Here is a 14,598-nt window from a genome sequence, read left to right as displayed (position 1 = left end):
CCTCAGACTCATGCAAAGATTGAATCAACTTCTCCCTTTTTTATCTGGTTTTAGTTGTGATTTTCATATTGCCCACACCTGTTACTTGCCACAATTGCATTTGAACAAGCTTCACTTGCTTGAAACAAAGTTGTTTACCCACAATTTTGGCAAGGTGTCAACAATTTTGTCCGACCTATTTTGTGTGAAATTATGTTCAATTTGCCTTTTTTTCTCTGTTTTCTTGTGTTTTTCCAATACACACAAAGGAAATAAACGTGTATAACAAAACGTGTAATGGCAATAATTTTCTGGGAGAATTACTTCATTTTCTGGAACAATTTCAAGGGAGCCAACACTTTTGACCATGACTTGTTTTTGTTGCCTTTTTAATTTGTTGCAGCATATCATCCTCTTTATGTTCAGCTATATTAGGAGGCTTGTGGCAAAGTCCAATTAGCAGCTTTCCATTATTGCCATTTCCATGTACATTTACCCAGACTGATTTTACATCAGGGATGTAAAGCTCAAAACATGCAAAGGGCCAAAATGAAAAACTTGGACAAAGTCATGGACCAACCAGTATACAGTATAATGGGCCCCACATAGTCCTCCATACAGAATAATGGGCCCCACATAGTCCTCCATACAGTATGATTGGCCCCGCATAACTTTCCATCCAGTATAATGGGCCCCACATAGCTTTCCATCCAGTATAATGGGCCCCACAAAGTCCTCCATGCAGAATAATGGCCTCACATAGGTGTCGTGGGTCAAATATAATCAAAAGTAGGGCATGTGTGCAGTACATTGTCGAACCTGCCCCCCATGTCGTCATTGAGCTTGAGGTCTTAAATTGGTTTTAACGAAAATACCCACCCCTTTACCTATTTTTCTTTCCTATCCGTTTCAATGTAGTGTAACCCTCTGTGTTTGTCACCCAGTCATGGCTTTCATCCATCCAGGTTTCTGTAATGCCCACCACATCATAATCTGTGGCTGACCTAAGAGTCTCTGATTCATTCATTTTGTTTTCAAGACTTCTTGCATTTGCCTGCAGACATTTAATACTATTAGCACATTTATTACGGCTACTCGCCTCCTTACTTTCCTTGAATGTCTCACTCTCTCTGTCTACTCTATCCCCTTATTTGCACATCAACCCTCCCTCTCCCCAGATCCTAGTTTGAAAGCTCCTCCATCCATCTGACCATTTTTTCCCCCAGCACATCTGCATTCTCCCCATTGAGGTGCAGCCTGTCCCTATCGTAAAGCCTGTAGCCGACAGAGAAGTCAGCGCAGTTCTCCATGAACCTAAACCCTTTCTTCCTGACAATTATCTCCTTAAGTTCCTGCTGACTTTCTAGTGACGTAGTGGAATCAGCAGTATTTCTGAAGACACCACCTGTACTTCAGCTTCTCTCCTAATTCCCTGTAATCATTTTTAAAGACCTTTCACCTCTCTCTAACTTTGTCATTGGTACCAACGTGTACCATGACTGCTGGGTTTTCCCCAGCCCCACCCAATAATCTGTCTATCGGATCGCATGAAGATCCCCGTTAGGGGCACACAAAATGTGTGTGTTCTCGTCTTAGTTGTCTGCCGCCGAATTGTGTATAGGATCTATACGGTCGGAGAAATCACAAATTAACACTGAGTAGTGTCTCAAATAGGCTTTTTATAGGAAAAATCAGGAATGTTTCCACACATTACCTCATTGCCTTATCTCAGAATTATGGCTGACATCTGTCGCTAATGAGTCATTATTTTAGTATGTAAACAATTAAGTCAAGCTGACTCTCAATTAAGTCCATCTTGCACGTAAGGTTCAAAGGTCAATCTGTATACTCACTTATCTTTTATTATTCTGTAATTTCCCTAAAAGTAATAAAGATCATTAGCAAGCTCTTATTATTAGATTAATATGTTAGTCAATAATCATTAGGGATTTTCCATAATTCCATGTTATAGATTCATAGAATGGTAGAGTTGGAGGGGACCTCCTGGGTCATCTGGTCCAACCCCCTGCTCAAAGGAGGATTCACTAAATCATCTCAGACAGATGTCTGTCCAGCCTCTGTTTGAAGACGTCCATTGAAGGAGAACTCGCCACCTCTCGTGGCAGCCTGTTCCACTCATTGATCACCCTAACTGTCAAAAAGTTTTTTCTAATATCTAATTTGTGTCTCCTTTCATTCAGTTTCATCCCATTGCTTCTAGTCTTTCCTTGTGCAAATGAGAATAAAGATGATCCTTCTACAATGTGACAGCCCTTGAGATATTTGTAGACAGGTATTAAGTCTCCTCTCAGTCTTCTTTTTTGCAAGCTAAACATTCCCAAATCCTGCAACCGTCCCTCATAGGACATGGTTTGCAGACCGGTCACCATTCTGGTCGCTCTTCTCTGAACTTGCTCTAGTTTGTCGATGTCTTTTTTAAAATGTGGTGCCCAAAACTGGACACAGTATTCCAAATGAGGTCTGACCAAAGAGGAGTAAAGTCCGATAATAACTTCACATGATCTAGACTGTATGCTTCTGTTAATACATCCAAGAATTGTATTTGGCTTTTTTGCTGCTTAATCACACTGTTGACTCATGTTCAGTCTATGATCTATTAGTATACCTAAGTCTTAATTAAGGGTTTATAAGGGGCAGCTGGTTGGGCATCAAGTCCTTTGGAAGTGCATTGAGGTGAAGGGTACATTGCTGGAAAAGGAAAAAAAAAAAAAAACTCTTTAAATCTCTTAGTTTGCGAGTGTGAACGAGCTGCGTGTGTCCGGAGCGTAAGTGCGAACGAAAGTAAGCGTGTGACTTGTTTTTCAGTGACTTTGGATTCAGGGAGTTTGGAAGGGAGGACTTAGGACTGAATTGCTGACTGTATTTCAATCTTTCTTTACTTTACTTTTTACTTAATTAATCCACCTGACCTACTTAGCTGATTCCCCCGTCCATACTTGATACTTAATTGATCCCCCGTCCATACTTAACTGATCCCCCGCCGATATCTAACTGATACACTTGCACATCCCTAATTGATCCCCGTCCATACACCTATATATAAATAATTGTGTTTTGTACTTGTATATATATACTGACTGTATCCCCATATTTAGAATGACGTCCATGTTGGCCGGAGCCGTGCAGTGTACATCTTGCGCAATGTATGCATTCCGTGAGCAACCGCTCGAGGATCCATACTGCTGCGAGAGATGTGAGCATATCGTGCACTTGGAAGCACAAATTCTGGATCTAAGTGCTCAGATTGCGATACTGAGGAGCATCGACAACATGGAACGGAGTTTGCTGCTCACCGAGCAGACACTCAATGGGTCAATACTAGGGGTGGAGCATAGAGGGGAAGTGCAGGCTGAACAGGCAGGGAGCTGGATAACAGGAGGGATAGAGGGAAGAAGTATAGGAAGGCTGGTTCAGAACCGGCATTATTGGAGCACGACAGATCCTCTGACCACCGGGGGAGTGTATGCTCCAGTAATGAGGGGGAGGGGGGAAGTGTAGAGCAGGCAAGACAGGTTCTGGTAGTGAGTGACTCTATTATTAGGGGGACAGACAGGGCAATCTATCACAAAGACCGGGATCGCCGAACGGTGTGCTGCCTCCCTGGCGCTCGAGTCCGGCACATCGCGGATCGGGTTGACAGGTTACTGGGTGGGGCTGGCGAAGACCCAGTGGTCATGGTCCACATCGGCACCAATGACAAAGTGAGTGGTAGATGGAGGGTCCTTAAAAATTATTTCAGGGACCTAGGTAGGAAGCTTAGGGCAAGGACCTCCAAGGTAGTTTTCTCAGAAATACTACCTATCCCGCGAGCCACACAGGAGCGCCAACGGGAAGTTAGGGAGGTGAATAAGTGGCTAAAGAGTTGGTGCAAGGCAGAAGGGTTTGGGTTCATGGAGAACTGGGCCGACTTCGCGGTCGGCTACAGGCTCTACCGTAGGGACGGGCTGCACCTCAATGGGGAGGGTGCAGCAGTGCTGGGGAAGAAGATGGCTAATAGGTTGGAGGAGTTTTTAAACTAGAGACGGGGGGGAAACCAAGGAAATAGGTGGGATGTGAGGCAAGCAAGGGGGAAGGGGAGAAGTGAATATAATGAGGGTGGAGAGGGGGGTGGGGATAGTACAGTTAGATCGTTAGAGAAGAATAGGATGCTAAATAACCCCAAAGTTTTATCTTGCATGCTGACCAACGCAAGAAGCCTGACCAATAAGGCGGATGAGCTGCGGGCACTTATGTCGGAGGAGAGGTATGACATTGTAGGTATAACAGAGACTTGGCTAGACGATAGCTACGACTGGGCGGTAAATTTATTAGATTATAGTTTATTTAGAAGGGACCGGAAACAGGGGAAAGGCGGAGGAGTCTGCTTATATGTAAAGTCATGTCTAAAACCCAGACTAAGGGAAGATATAGGAGAGGGAGAAGAGGGGGTCGAGTCCATGTGGGTAGAGATAGAGGGGGCAAAAAATAATAATAAAATATTACTGGGGGTCTGCTATAAGCCACCAAATATAACAGAGGAGAATGAGAATCTGCTATTAGGACAAATAGACAAAGTAGCAAAACATAATGAAGTGATTGTAATGGGGGATTTCAACTACCCGGATATTGACTGGGAAACAGAAACCTGTAGATCTCAGAAAGGAAAAAGGTTCTTGACAAATATTAAGGATAATTATCTCTCCCAACTACTGCAGGAACCAACGAGAGGGAAGGCCGTGTTGGACTTAATATTGACTAATAGGCCTGATAGAATAACTGAGGTACAGATAGGGGGGCACCTAGGTAATAGCGATCATAATATTATCGACTTAAAAATGCCCTTCAGTAGGGTTATCAATAAGGGAACAACAAAAACATTAAACTTTAGGAGGGCGAAGTTTGATCAGCTGATAGAAAACCTTCAACTTATTGACTGGGACAAAGTACTTAATCAATGGAATACGAATAGTAAATGGGAAACCTTCAAAAGAATTCTGAATACTCAGTGCGAGAGGTATATACCGTATGGGAATAAAAGGGCCAGAAATAAGAGGAAACCAATATGGTTGAACAAGAACGTAAAAGGGGCGTTAAATAGCAAAAAAGAGGCATTCAAGAGATTAAAACAGGAAAACAGTAAGGAGGCACTAATGTGTTACAAGGAAAAAACGAGAACCTGTAAAAAACAAATAAAAATAGCGAAGGGGGAAACAGAGAAACGTATTGCTAGGGAAAGTAGATCAAATCCCAAACTGTTCTTTACGTATATAAATAGTAAAAGGATTAAATCGGATAATATTGGACCGATAAAAAGTGAGGAAGGCAAAATCATAGAGAAAGATGAGGATAAAGCTAATCTATTAAGTAATTTTTTTTCGACAACTTTCACAAAGGAAATAGAACTAACAGGAGAAATGAGAAGTGACAAGCTTAATCCTCCACTAAGTATGACAAATCTAACCCAAGTTGAGGTACAGAAACGCCTCAGTAACATTAAAATAAACAAATCACCAGGACCTGATGGCATACACCCACGGGTACTAAGGGAACTAAGTAATGTGATAGACAGACCGTTATATCTTATATTTAAGGACTCTGTTGAGACTGGGTCTGTGCCACTTGATTGGCGACAGGCGAATGTAGTGCCAATATTCAAAAAGGGAGCGAAAAGTGACGCCGGAAACTATCGGCCGGTGAGTCTGACGTCCGTTGTGGGCAAAATTTTTGAAAGCTTCATTAAAGAGGCAATTACGGAGCATCTTGATGCTAATAATCTTTTAATCCCGAACCAACATGGATTCATGAGGAATCGCTCCTGCCAAACAAACCTGATTGACTTCTACGAGGAGGTTAGCTCTCGATTAGATCAGGGGGAACCAGTGGATGTCGTGTATCTCGACTTCTCAAAAGCGTTCGATAGCGTGCCACATAATAGGTTGGTATACAAAATGAGAATGATGGGGCTGGGGGGAAAATGTCTGCAAGTGGGTAGCTAACTGGCTAAAGGATAGAAGGCAGAGGGTGGTTATAAATGGAATATACTCAGATTGGGTAAGCGTCACTAGTGGGGTACCATAGGGGTCTGTACTAGGCCCAATGTTATTTAATATCTTTATTAAAGACATAGTCAACGGGATAAATAGTAAAATATCAATATTTGCAGATGACACAAAGTTATGTAAAACAATTAATACAAAAGAGGACAGTGCAGACCTACAGAGGGATTTGGATAAGCTGGGTAGGTGGAGCATTAAATGGCAAATGAGGTTTAACGAGGAGAAATGTAAGGTCATACATATGGGAAGGAAAAATGGAAGTCACCAGTACTCACTGAATGGGAAATCATTGGGGAATTCAGAGATGGAGAAGGACTTGGGCATCTTGATTGATAGCAAACTAAATTGGAGTGCCCAAAGTCAGGCCGCTGCTGTAAGGGCAAACAGGGTAATGGGATGTATCAGAAGAGGTATAGCTGCAAAGGATGAGAACATTGTTCTTCCACTGTACAAAGCACTGGTCAGACCACACTTGGAATACTGTGCTCAGTTATGGGCCCCAATATATAGAAAGGATATAAATGAGCTTGAAAAGGTACAAAGGAGGGCAACAAAATTAATAAAGGGAATGGAGGGACTGCAATACCCAGAGAGGTTGGCAAAACTATTCAGCCTGGAAAAGAGAAGGTTGAGGGGGGACATAATAAATGTGTACAAATATGTTAGGGGACAGTATAGAGATCTTGCCCGGGATTTGTTCAAAAGGAGGGATATTACGTTAACAAGAGGGCATTCACTAAGACTGGAAGAGAAAAGGTTTCAGCACCAGCATAGGAAGGGGTTCTTTACGGTAAGAGCAGTGAGAATATGGAATTCACTGAGTGAGGAGACTGTAATGTTGGATTCACTACACCAGTTCAAGCAGGGACTGGATGCATTTCTAGATACCAGGCAGATTTCAGCATATACTTAAAAATAAAATAAAATAGTAGGTTGATACAGGGATTTATTCTGACTGCTGGTTTCAGAGTCGGGAGGGAATTTTTCCTCAGGTGAAGATTGGCTAAATCATTTGGGGTTTTTGCCCTCCTCTGGATCAACTTTAGCAATTACAGAACTAACAGGTCGAACTTGATGGATGCAAGTCTTTATTCGGCTTTACAAACTATGTTACTATGTTACTATGTTTTTCACATGTACTGTTGCTTAGCTCTATTCCTCCCATTCTGTATATGCTTTTTTAATTTTTATTACCCAGATGTAGTACTTTGCATTTTTCCCTGTTAACTCTAGAACTACTGATGGAGTCATTTTGACTCCTTTCGTTTTTTATTTCTCTTCTGTGACTACATTTTTCAGAATTCCGGCTTGAAACTCGGTGACTTCTCCTCAAATATGATGTGAAAAAAGATTTTGTGAGAATAAATAATTTTGGTGAAAAATTTGCGCGTTTTTTTCAAAATTTACCAAGAACTACTGAAGGGAGTCATTTTGACTCCCTACTATATTTTGAGGTCCTTTTGTCACTAAATGTTGCTATAAAGTTTTGTGCATAATTTTTTCACTCTGTCTTATTTACCCTGATGTTCATATAGATGTAGTTCAATTTACATGTCAACTTTTCACATTTTCCTTGTGTTTTACCTGCTTGTATTACTGTGTAATGCTGAACAAAATAGCTTGTTTACTCTAGGCTCTTATCTTATGCTAATGAAGGGTGGTGTTTTTCTAAGGTCCTAGCAGGAGACAGTATTCTGGATAGTAACTTTACTTTCAGTTCAGCTGAAGAGACAAAGAGAACAGACGCAGACATACGAGCTCTGAAGACTCATACAGGTATGAATTGTTATGAAATAGTTTAGCTGTCTGTCAACTGATTCAGCCCACCTACTTTTGAAGGTGGCAGAACAGTTATTATTTCTTTTAGTTTTCATTTCATTTCTATTTTTCAGCAGGGAACTATATAGAATTATGGAATTTGTGAGGAATATGGAGAGAAGACGTTTGATAAAGCCTCAGGATATTCTGGCTACTTTGCAATCCATACCGGAGGATGAATCGGAATCCGAATTGCAGGAACATGTATTTGATTCTGACAGTGATGAAGATTTCATTCCTCAGAACATATCAAGTGAATCTGAAGACTCAGAAGGAACAAATCCAGAAGGTAAGTAGTTATGTGTATTTATTTGTTCTTCCACACACTGAGTTAGGGCCTGTGCACACTAGCAGAATTCTGGCTGAATAGCCATCTGGATATTCTTGCCGCAATACAGGCCGTACCTGCCCGCTCATGCCTGAAGCTCCGCTCCGAACCCCGGGTTGGAGCCGCTGTCAGGGACAGAGCAGCGCTTGCTTACGCGCGAGCACGGCTCCGTCCCAGACAGCGGCTCCAGCCCGGGGTTCGGAGCGGAGCTTCAGGTATGAAACTCCGCTCTGTACCTGAGCGGGCAGGTACGGGCCGGATTGTGGTGAGAATATCCGGTCGGATATTCCGCCGCTAATCCAGCCAGTGTGCACGGACCTTTACAAAACAAAAATTCTAAATATTCATCAACTTTTTTACAGATATTCCAAGCACATCAACTGGGGATCGGGCTCATGCAGTTATGTTGCCTCGTGACCATCCTCCTGGTCGTGGACAGAAAAAATCAGCAAAACGTCCCAGAAATGAAAGAACAACAGATAACGATGGCGGCGAAGGTAATGCAACAACAAACACCAGAGAAGGCGAATCTGAAGGAATACTAGTTTCAGCGGATGGTATTCAATGGAAACCTGTTGAAATTGGAGAACACTTGCCTGGTAGGCGTGACAGCCAAAATATTCTTCGAGAAGCACCTGGCCCTACAGGATACGCCAGAAGAAATATCATTATCGATAGTCCTTTGAGCGCATGGCGTTTATTTTTTGATTCATATATATTGACACATATAAAGAACTGTACGCTTGCAGAAGCATGCAGGAACAATAATTTACAGTTTACTCTATCTGATGAGGAGCTAGATGCATTCATTGCGATATTCTATGCTCGTGGAATATCTGGCACGAACCGTCACTCGATTAGCAGTATTTGGTGTAATGACTGGGGAATACCGTTTTGCAAAGCGACAATGTCTAGGGACCGCTTTGTTGAAATTATGAGGTTTCTCAGATTTGATGAGAAATCTACTCGATCGGAGAGACTGCAAACGGACAAGTTTGCTCTATTTTCTACTGTGTGGGACAGGTTTATTGAAAATTGTATTGCGTGTTACAAACCTGGCCCATACATAACGGTGGATGAGCAACTTTTCCCAAGCAAAACTAGGTGTCCATTCACGCAGTACATGCCTTCCAAACCAGATAAATATGGCCACAAATATTGGCTAGCTGTTGATAAGAGGAGCAAATATCTGGCAAATGGCTTCCCTTATCTAGGGAAAGATGACACACGCCGTGCTGAGGACCGTTTAGCTGACCATGTGGTAATGAAGTTATTGGACCCGTTTTTGAAAAAAGGTCGCAATGTTACAACCGATAATTATATTTACTTCAGTAAAATTAACTAAACAGCTAAAAAGCAAAGGAACAACCATCGTGGGAACACTGAACAAGATAAGACGAGAAGTGCCTAAAGAAATAAAATCCATGAAAGAGGAATTGTACAACACTAAAGTGTTTAGAAATGAAGACAATTTTACACTTACAGTATATCAAGGAAAGCCCAACAAAAATGTTGTCATTTTGAGTTCCGTCCATCCAGATGTTGTTGTTGCGTCTGATTCCGCTAAAAAAACTCCAGAAACGGTACAGTTTTACAATGAAACAAAATATGGAGTAGATGTAGTGGATCAGATGGCACGAAAATATACCACACGAACATGCACAAGGAGATGGCCTGTTCATGCATTTGAAAATGCCTTAGACTTTGCGGGTATAAATGCATGGATAATATTCAAGGAGATTACCCACCAAAAAATGTCACGCAAGGCATTTTTGCAAACGCTTGTGAGAGAGTTGAGTGGTCCTTATGTTACAGATAGGGAAAAGGGTTCCACGTCCCAAGTTTCTACATGCTCAGAAGTGATGGTTCAAACAAAATTTTGCCAGATCAAAGAAAAGTGCAAGAAAAATAGATCTGTCGGAAATTGTAAGACTTGTGGTAAGTCTTTGTGTGGGCAATGTACTGCCATAAATCAAAGGCAATGCCTAAAATGCGAAACACCAAATGTTTAGAAGGTGAATTCTGCACCATATTTTCATTTTTATGCTCCTCCACCTACATTTTCTCTGCTTTTTGTTCTTCAGTTGTTGTTTATATGTGTGCACTTGAATAAAAAAAAATGTTTGAAAAACGTCTATTATAATTATTGTTATTTTCTGTAGAAAAATAAGAAAAGCAGAAAAAAAACAATCAAAAGCATTACTGTTGGATCTCACAATAATAATACATTACAAAAAATATAATTATTAATAAATAACCACAAATGAAACTCTAAAAATAAACGAAAACAAGCAAGGAGTCAAAATGACTCCTTTCAGTAGTTCTAGGTGGGGTCACGAGTCCAGTAGTCCTGGTGTTAAAAACCATTCTGTTAGTTGCTGCCCACTGCTCCACTTTATTTAGGTCTTTTTGAATCCTCTCTCTCTCTTCTCTAGTATTAGCTATCCCTCCTAGCTTTGTGTCATCAGCAAATTTAATCAGTTTACCCTCAATTCCTTCATCTAAATCATTGATAAAGATGTTAAATAATACAGGTCCCAGGACAGAGCCCTGTGGTACCCCACTTGAGACATTCATCCAGCTGGATGTGAAGCAATTTACGACCACCCTTTGAGTCCGATCAATAAGCCAATTATGAATCCACTTAACAGTTGCCTTGTCCATTCCATACTTGGTCATTTTTTCAATAAGGATGGTGTGAGATACTTTGTCAAATGCTTTGCTGAAGTCAACATATACTATATCTACAGCATTTCCCTGATCCACCCAGTCAGTGATTCTGTCATACTATGTTCCACGTAGTATGTGGATCTTTGATCAATATGAGGTTATTGGTACAATGTGGTACGGGCAGGAGGAGGGAATTTTGGATTGTCAGTAATTCTTAATACATACTATTTTCATATAACTTCCATAATCATACATATATTTATCCATAACACCCCAAATTAACTTAGGAATTATCTTAAGGACCATAATCTTTCCAGTTGACGAGATAATGCAAACCGTGCCTGACCCACCTGGAACCAAGAATTCGCCTTACTTCATACTCCCGATACCCTTCCACATCCACCACAATTATGTCTTGAGGTCCCCTCAAATTTTTTTAAAAGAGAAGAATGGAAATGATTATTGATTTTCCAGGCAATAGGAAGCTGCAACTTAACTGTCACAGGATTTAAAATTGTAATAATTTTATAAGGACCTACAAATTTAGGTGCAAATTTTCTAGATGTGATCTTTAAGCGCAGATTTTTTGAGGACAACCACACGAAATCCCTCACCCTAAAGACAGGAGCCTTCCTACGTCTGCGGTTAGCAACTCATTTCGCCCAGTCACTATCTACCAAAAGATACATTTCGACCTCCCTCCAGGCCTTAAAGAGGTTGTCCACTACTATTAACAATGCCCCCATGGATTTAAATTGTGCCAACAAGTCTTTTTGTAAATATCTTGCTTGTTCTTTATTGCCTGTGAGCGGCGCTATTGCTGGCCACTCACCAGGCATCACGTGACCCCGGCTGCTGCCGACTCCAACATCCTCTGATGTCACGTCAAGTTCCGGCTGCAGTCGGACGCGAGCAAGTGACGCCCTCCCCCTTGATTGATGGGCTGTGGTCGGGGTTTCACCGCACAGCACAGCCCAGATCCACCGTGCGCTTTCCCTCTCTGCTTTAGTTGGGAAAGAGCAATAAAAAATTGAATTGCACTCGGACCAATGTTAATGAATGAGTGACATCTCATCTGCGATTTTTTTTTTTCTCCGCTGAAATCGGGCTGAGAAAAAATTCACAGCATGCAGCGATTTGCCACGTATCTCGGACGAGACTCGCCAGTGCCAGTCAACGGGTACGTGAAAAAAATTGCACGCACATCACTCGGACCATGCGAGTGGCGTCCGATTTTCACTAACCCGTCTCTTTAAAAGCCGGCAATTCATCAGCCGCATACAGTTACAATACATCGGTGCCCAACAATTTAGAATAGAAAGAATAGCTATACACATAGAATAGATAGAAAGGTGTCAGTCATGTATATAATTAGTACAGTGACTGTTGGTTACTGTACTTGTCATTTATTGTTAAATTAAATGATTTCTTAAATATTGGTGTGCGGTCCCCCGTAATTTTATAGTCTAGCAGAGGTTAAGCAGACAGCTGGGGCAGATTTTTGAAGCCTGGTAAAGGGGTAATACCCACGGAGCTTCCCAGGCTACTAATATCAGCCCCTCCAGCTGAATACTTAGCCTTTACAGGCTATTAAAACGGGGCACCCCCCAAATAATGACATTGGGTCCTCCTCTTTTAACAGCTAGCAAAGGCTATGTAGACAGTTGGGGACTGATATTAATAGCCTAGAAAGGGGCCATAAATAATGGCCCCCTCCGAGGCTAGAAACAGCAGCCCTCAGCCGCCCCAGAAGTGGCGCATCCATAGGATGCACCAAGTCTGGCACTTAGCCTCCGCTCTGCCCACTGCCCTGTAGCGGTGGCAGTGGGGTTATAGGGCTGGGGTTGATGTCAGCTTATAAGGCCACCTGACATCAAGCCCAGGTTAGTAATGGAGAGGCGTCTATAAGACACCCCCATTACTAACCCCATAGTGAAAGTGAAATGTGAAATAAAAACAACACCATGAATAAAATATTTTATTTGAAATAAACACAGAGACCTTTTATTGTTCTAAATTAAACCCTACTTACCATAATGCCCATTCCAGCTGAAGCCAATGTCCCCTGCAATGAAAGTTAAATAATAAAGCAACCTCATCCTTACCTAACTAGAAACACTAGCGATCTTAGGCCACGGTCACACTATCAGTATTTGGTCAGTATTCGGTCAGTATTTTTTCTCAGGAGTGGGAGCCAAAGCCAGGTGAGGAACAATCAGAGAAAAGGTATAATAGAAACACGTGCACCAATTCTGCATTTATCCCCCATTCCTGATAAAAAATACTGACCGAATACTGATAGTGGGACCGGGGCCTTAGAATAAAAAACTGCATTGTATTGACATCAGGGGTATAGATTTGAGTAACTAACTCAAAACCAATGAGGAATAAAAGTGCAGATTTTTTGGGGCACATGATACAATATATACAGTTGAAATCAGAAGTTTACATACACTATATAAAAAGACACATCTGCATGTTTTTCTCAATATCTGACATGAAATCAGAATAAACCTTTCCCGTTTTAGGTCAATTAGGATTATTTTTTATATTTGCCAAATGCCAGAATAATGAGAGAAAGAGAATGTATAAGGCATTTTTATAACTTACTGCAAAGTCAAAAGTTTACATACATTTCATTAGTATTTGGTACCACTGCCCTTAAACTGAATGACTTGGGTCAAACATTTGGTATATACTTCCACAAGCTTCTCACAATAGTTGGTCGGAATTTGACCCCATTCCTCCTAACAAAACTGGTGTAACTGATCCAGGTTTGTAGGTCGCCTTGCTCGCCCCTGCCTTTTCAGCTTTGCCCATAAATTTTCAATAGGATTGAGATCAGGGCTTTGTGATGACCACTCCAAAACATTGACTTTGTTATCCTTAAGCCACTTTGTTACCATTTTGGCAGCATGCTTCGGGTTATTGTCCATTTGGAAGACCCATTTCCGTCCAAGCTTTAACTTCCTGGCTGATGTCTTGAGATGTTGCTTCAGTATTGCCACAATCTTCTTTGCTAATGATGCCATCTATTTTGTGAAGTGCACCAGTCCCTACTGCAGCAAAACCCCACAACATGATGCTGCCCCCCTATGTTTCACAGTTGGGATAGTGTTCTTTGGCTTCCAAGCTTCTCCCTTTTTCCTCCCAATGTAACAATAGTCATTATGCCCAAAAGGTTGAACTTTAGTTTCATCAGACCACAGGACGTCTCCAAAAATTAAGGTCTTTATTCCTGTGTGCATTTGCAAACATTAATCTGACTTTTTTATGTTTCTTTTGGAGTAATGGCTTCTTCCTGGCAGAGTGGCCTTTCAGCCCATGTTGATATAGTACTCGTTTCACTGTGGATATTGACACAATCTTACCAGCTTCTGCCATCATCTTCACAAGGTCTTTTGCTTTGGTCCTTGGGTTGATATGCACATTTTGGAATAAAGCAAGTTCATCTCTGGGACACAGAACCGTCTCCTTTCTGAGCAGTATGATGGCTGGACATTCCAATCTTGTTTGTACTTGCGTATAATTGTTTGTACAGATGAACGAGGCACCTTCAGGTATCTTGAAATTGTACCCAAGGATGAGCCAGACAAGTGTAAGTCCAGAATTCTCTTTCTGATATCTTGGCTGATTTCTTTAGACTTTCCCATGATGCTGCACAAAGAAGCAGTGTGTTTCAGATGTGCATTAAAATACATCCACCGGTGTGTCTCAGAAGCTTCCAAACACATGACATCATTGTTA

At 41.5% G+C, this 14,598-nt stretch overlaps 2 protein-coding genes across 2 annotated transcripts in view; one reads left to right on the top strand and one right to left on the bottom strand.

Moving 5' to 3' along the window:
• LOC141198613 (uncharacterized) overlaps positions 1-14,598 on the bottom strand; it is a 171,917-nt gene that overhangs the window by 64,093 nt on the left and 93,226 nt on the right. The window lies entirely within an intron of this gene.
• LOC141198563 (uncharacterized) overlaps positions 7,717-14,598 on the top strand; it is a 23,093-nt gene continuing 16,211 nt past the window's right edge. Inside the window, exons 1-3 of the mRNA XM_073662991.1 lie at positions 7,717-7,811; positions 7,928-8,142; positions 8,544-8,918. Coding sequence (XP_073519092.1) covers positions 7,947-8,142; positions 8,544-8,918 — 571 coding nt within the window. The 5' untranslated portion in view covers positions 7,717-7,811; positions 7,928-7,946. The remainder of the gene's footprint in view (positions 7,812-7,927; positions 8,143-8,543; positions 8,919-14,598) is intronic.

Source organism: Phyllobates terribilis, unplaced genomic scaffold, assembly GCF_046119375.1.
Source record: "Phyllobates terribilis strain yellow unplaced genomic scaffold, ASM4611937v1 Scaffold_98__1_contigs__length_5973952, whole genome shotgun sequence".
NCBI lineage: Eukaryota > Metazoa > Chordata > Amphibia > Anura > Dendrobatidae > Phyllobates > Phyllobates terribilis.
This window is presented reverse-complemented; position numbering and strand designations above follow the sequence as displayed.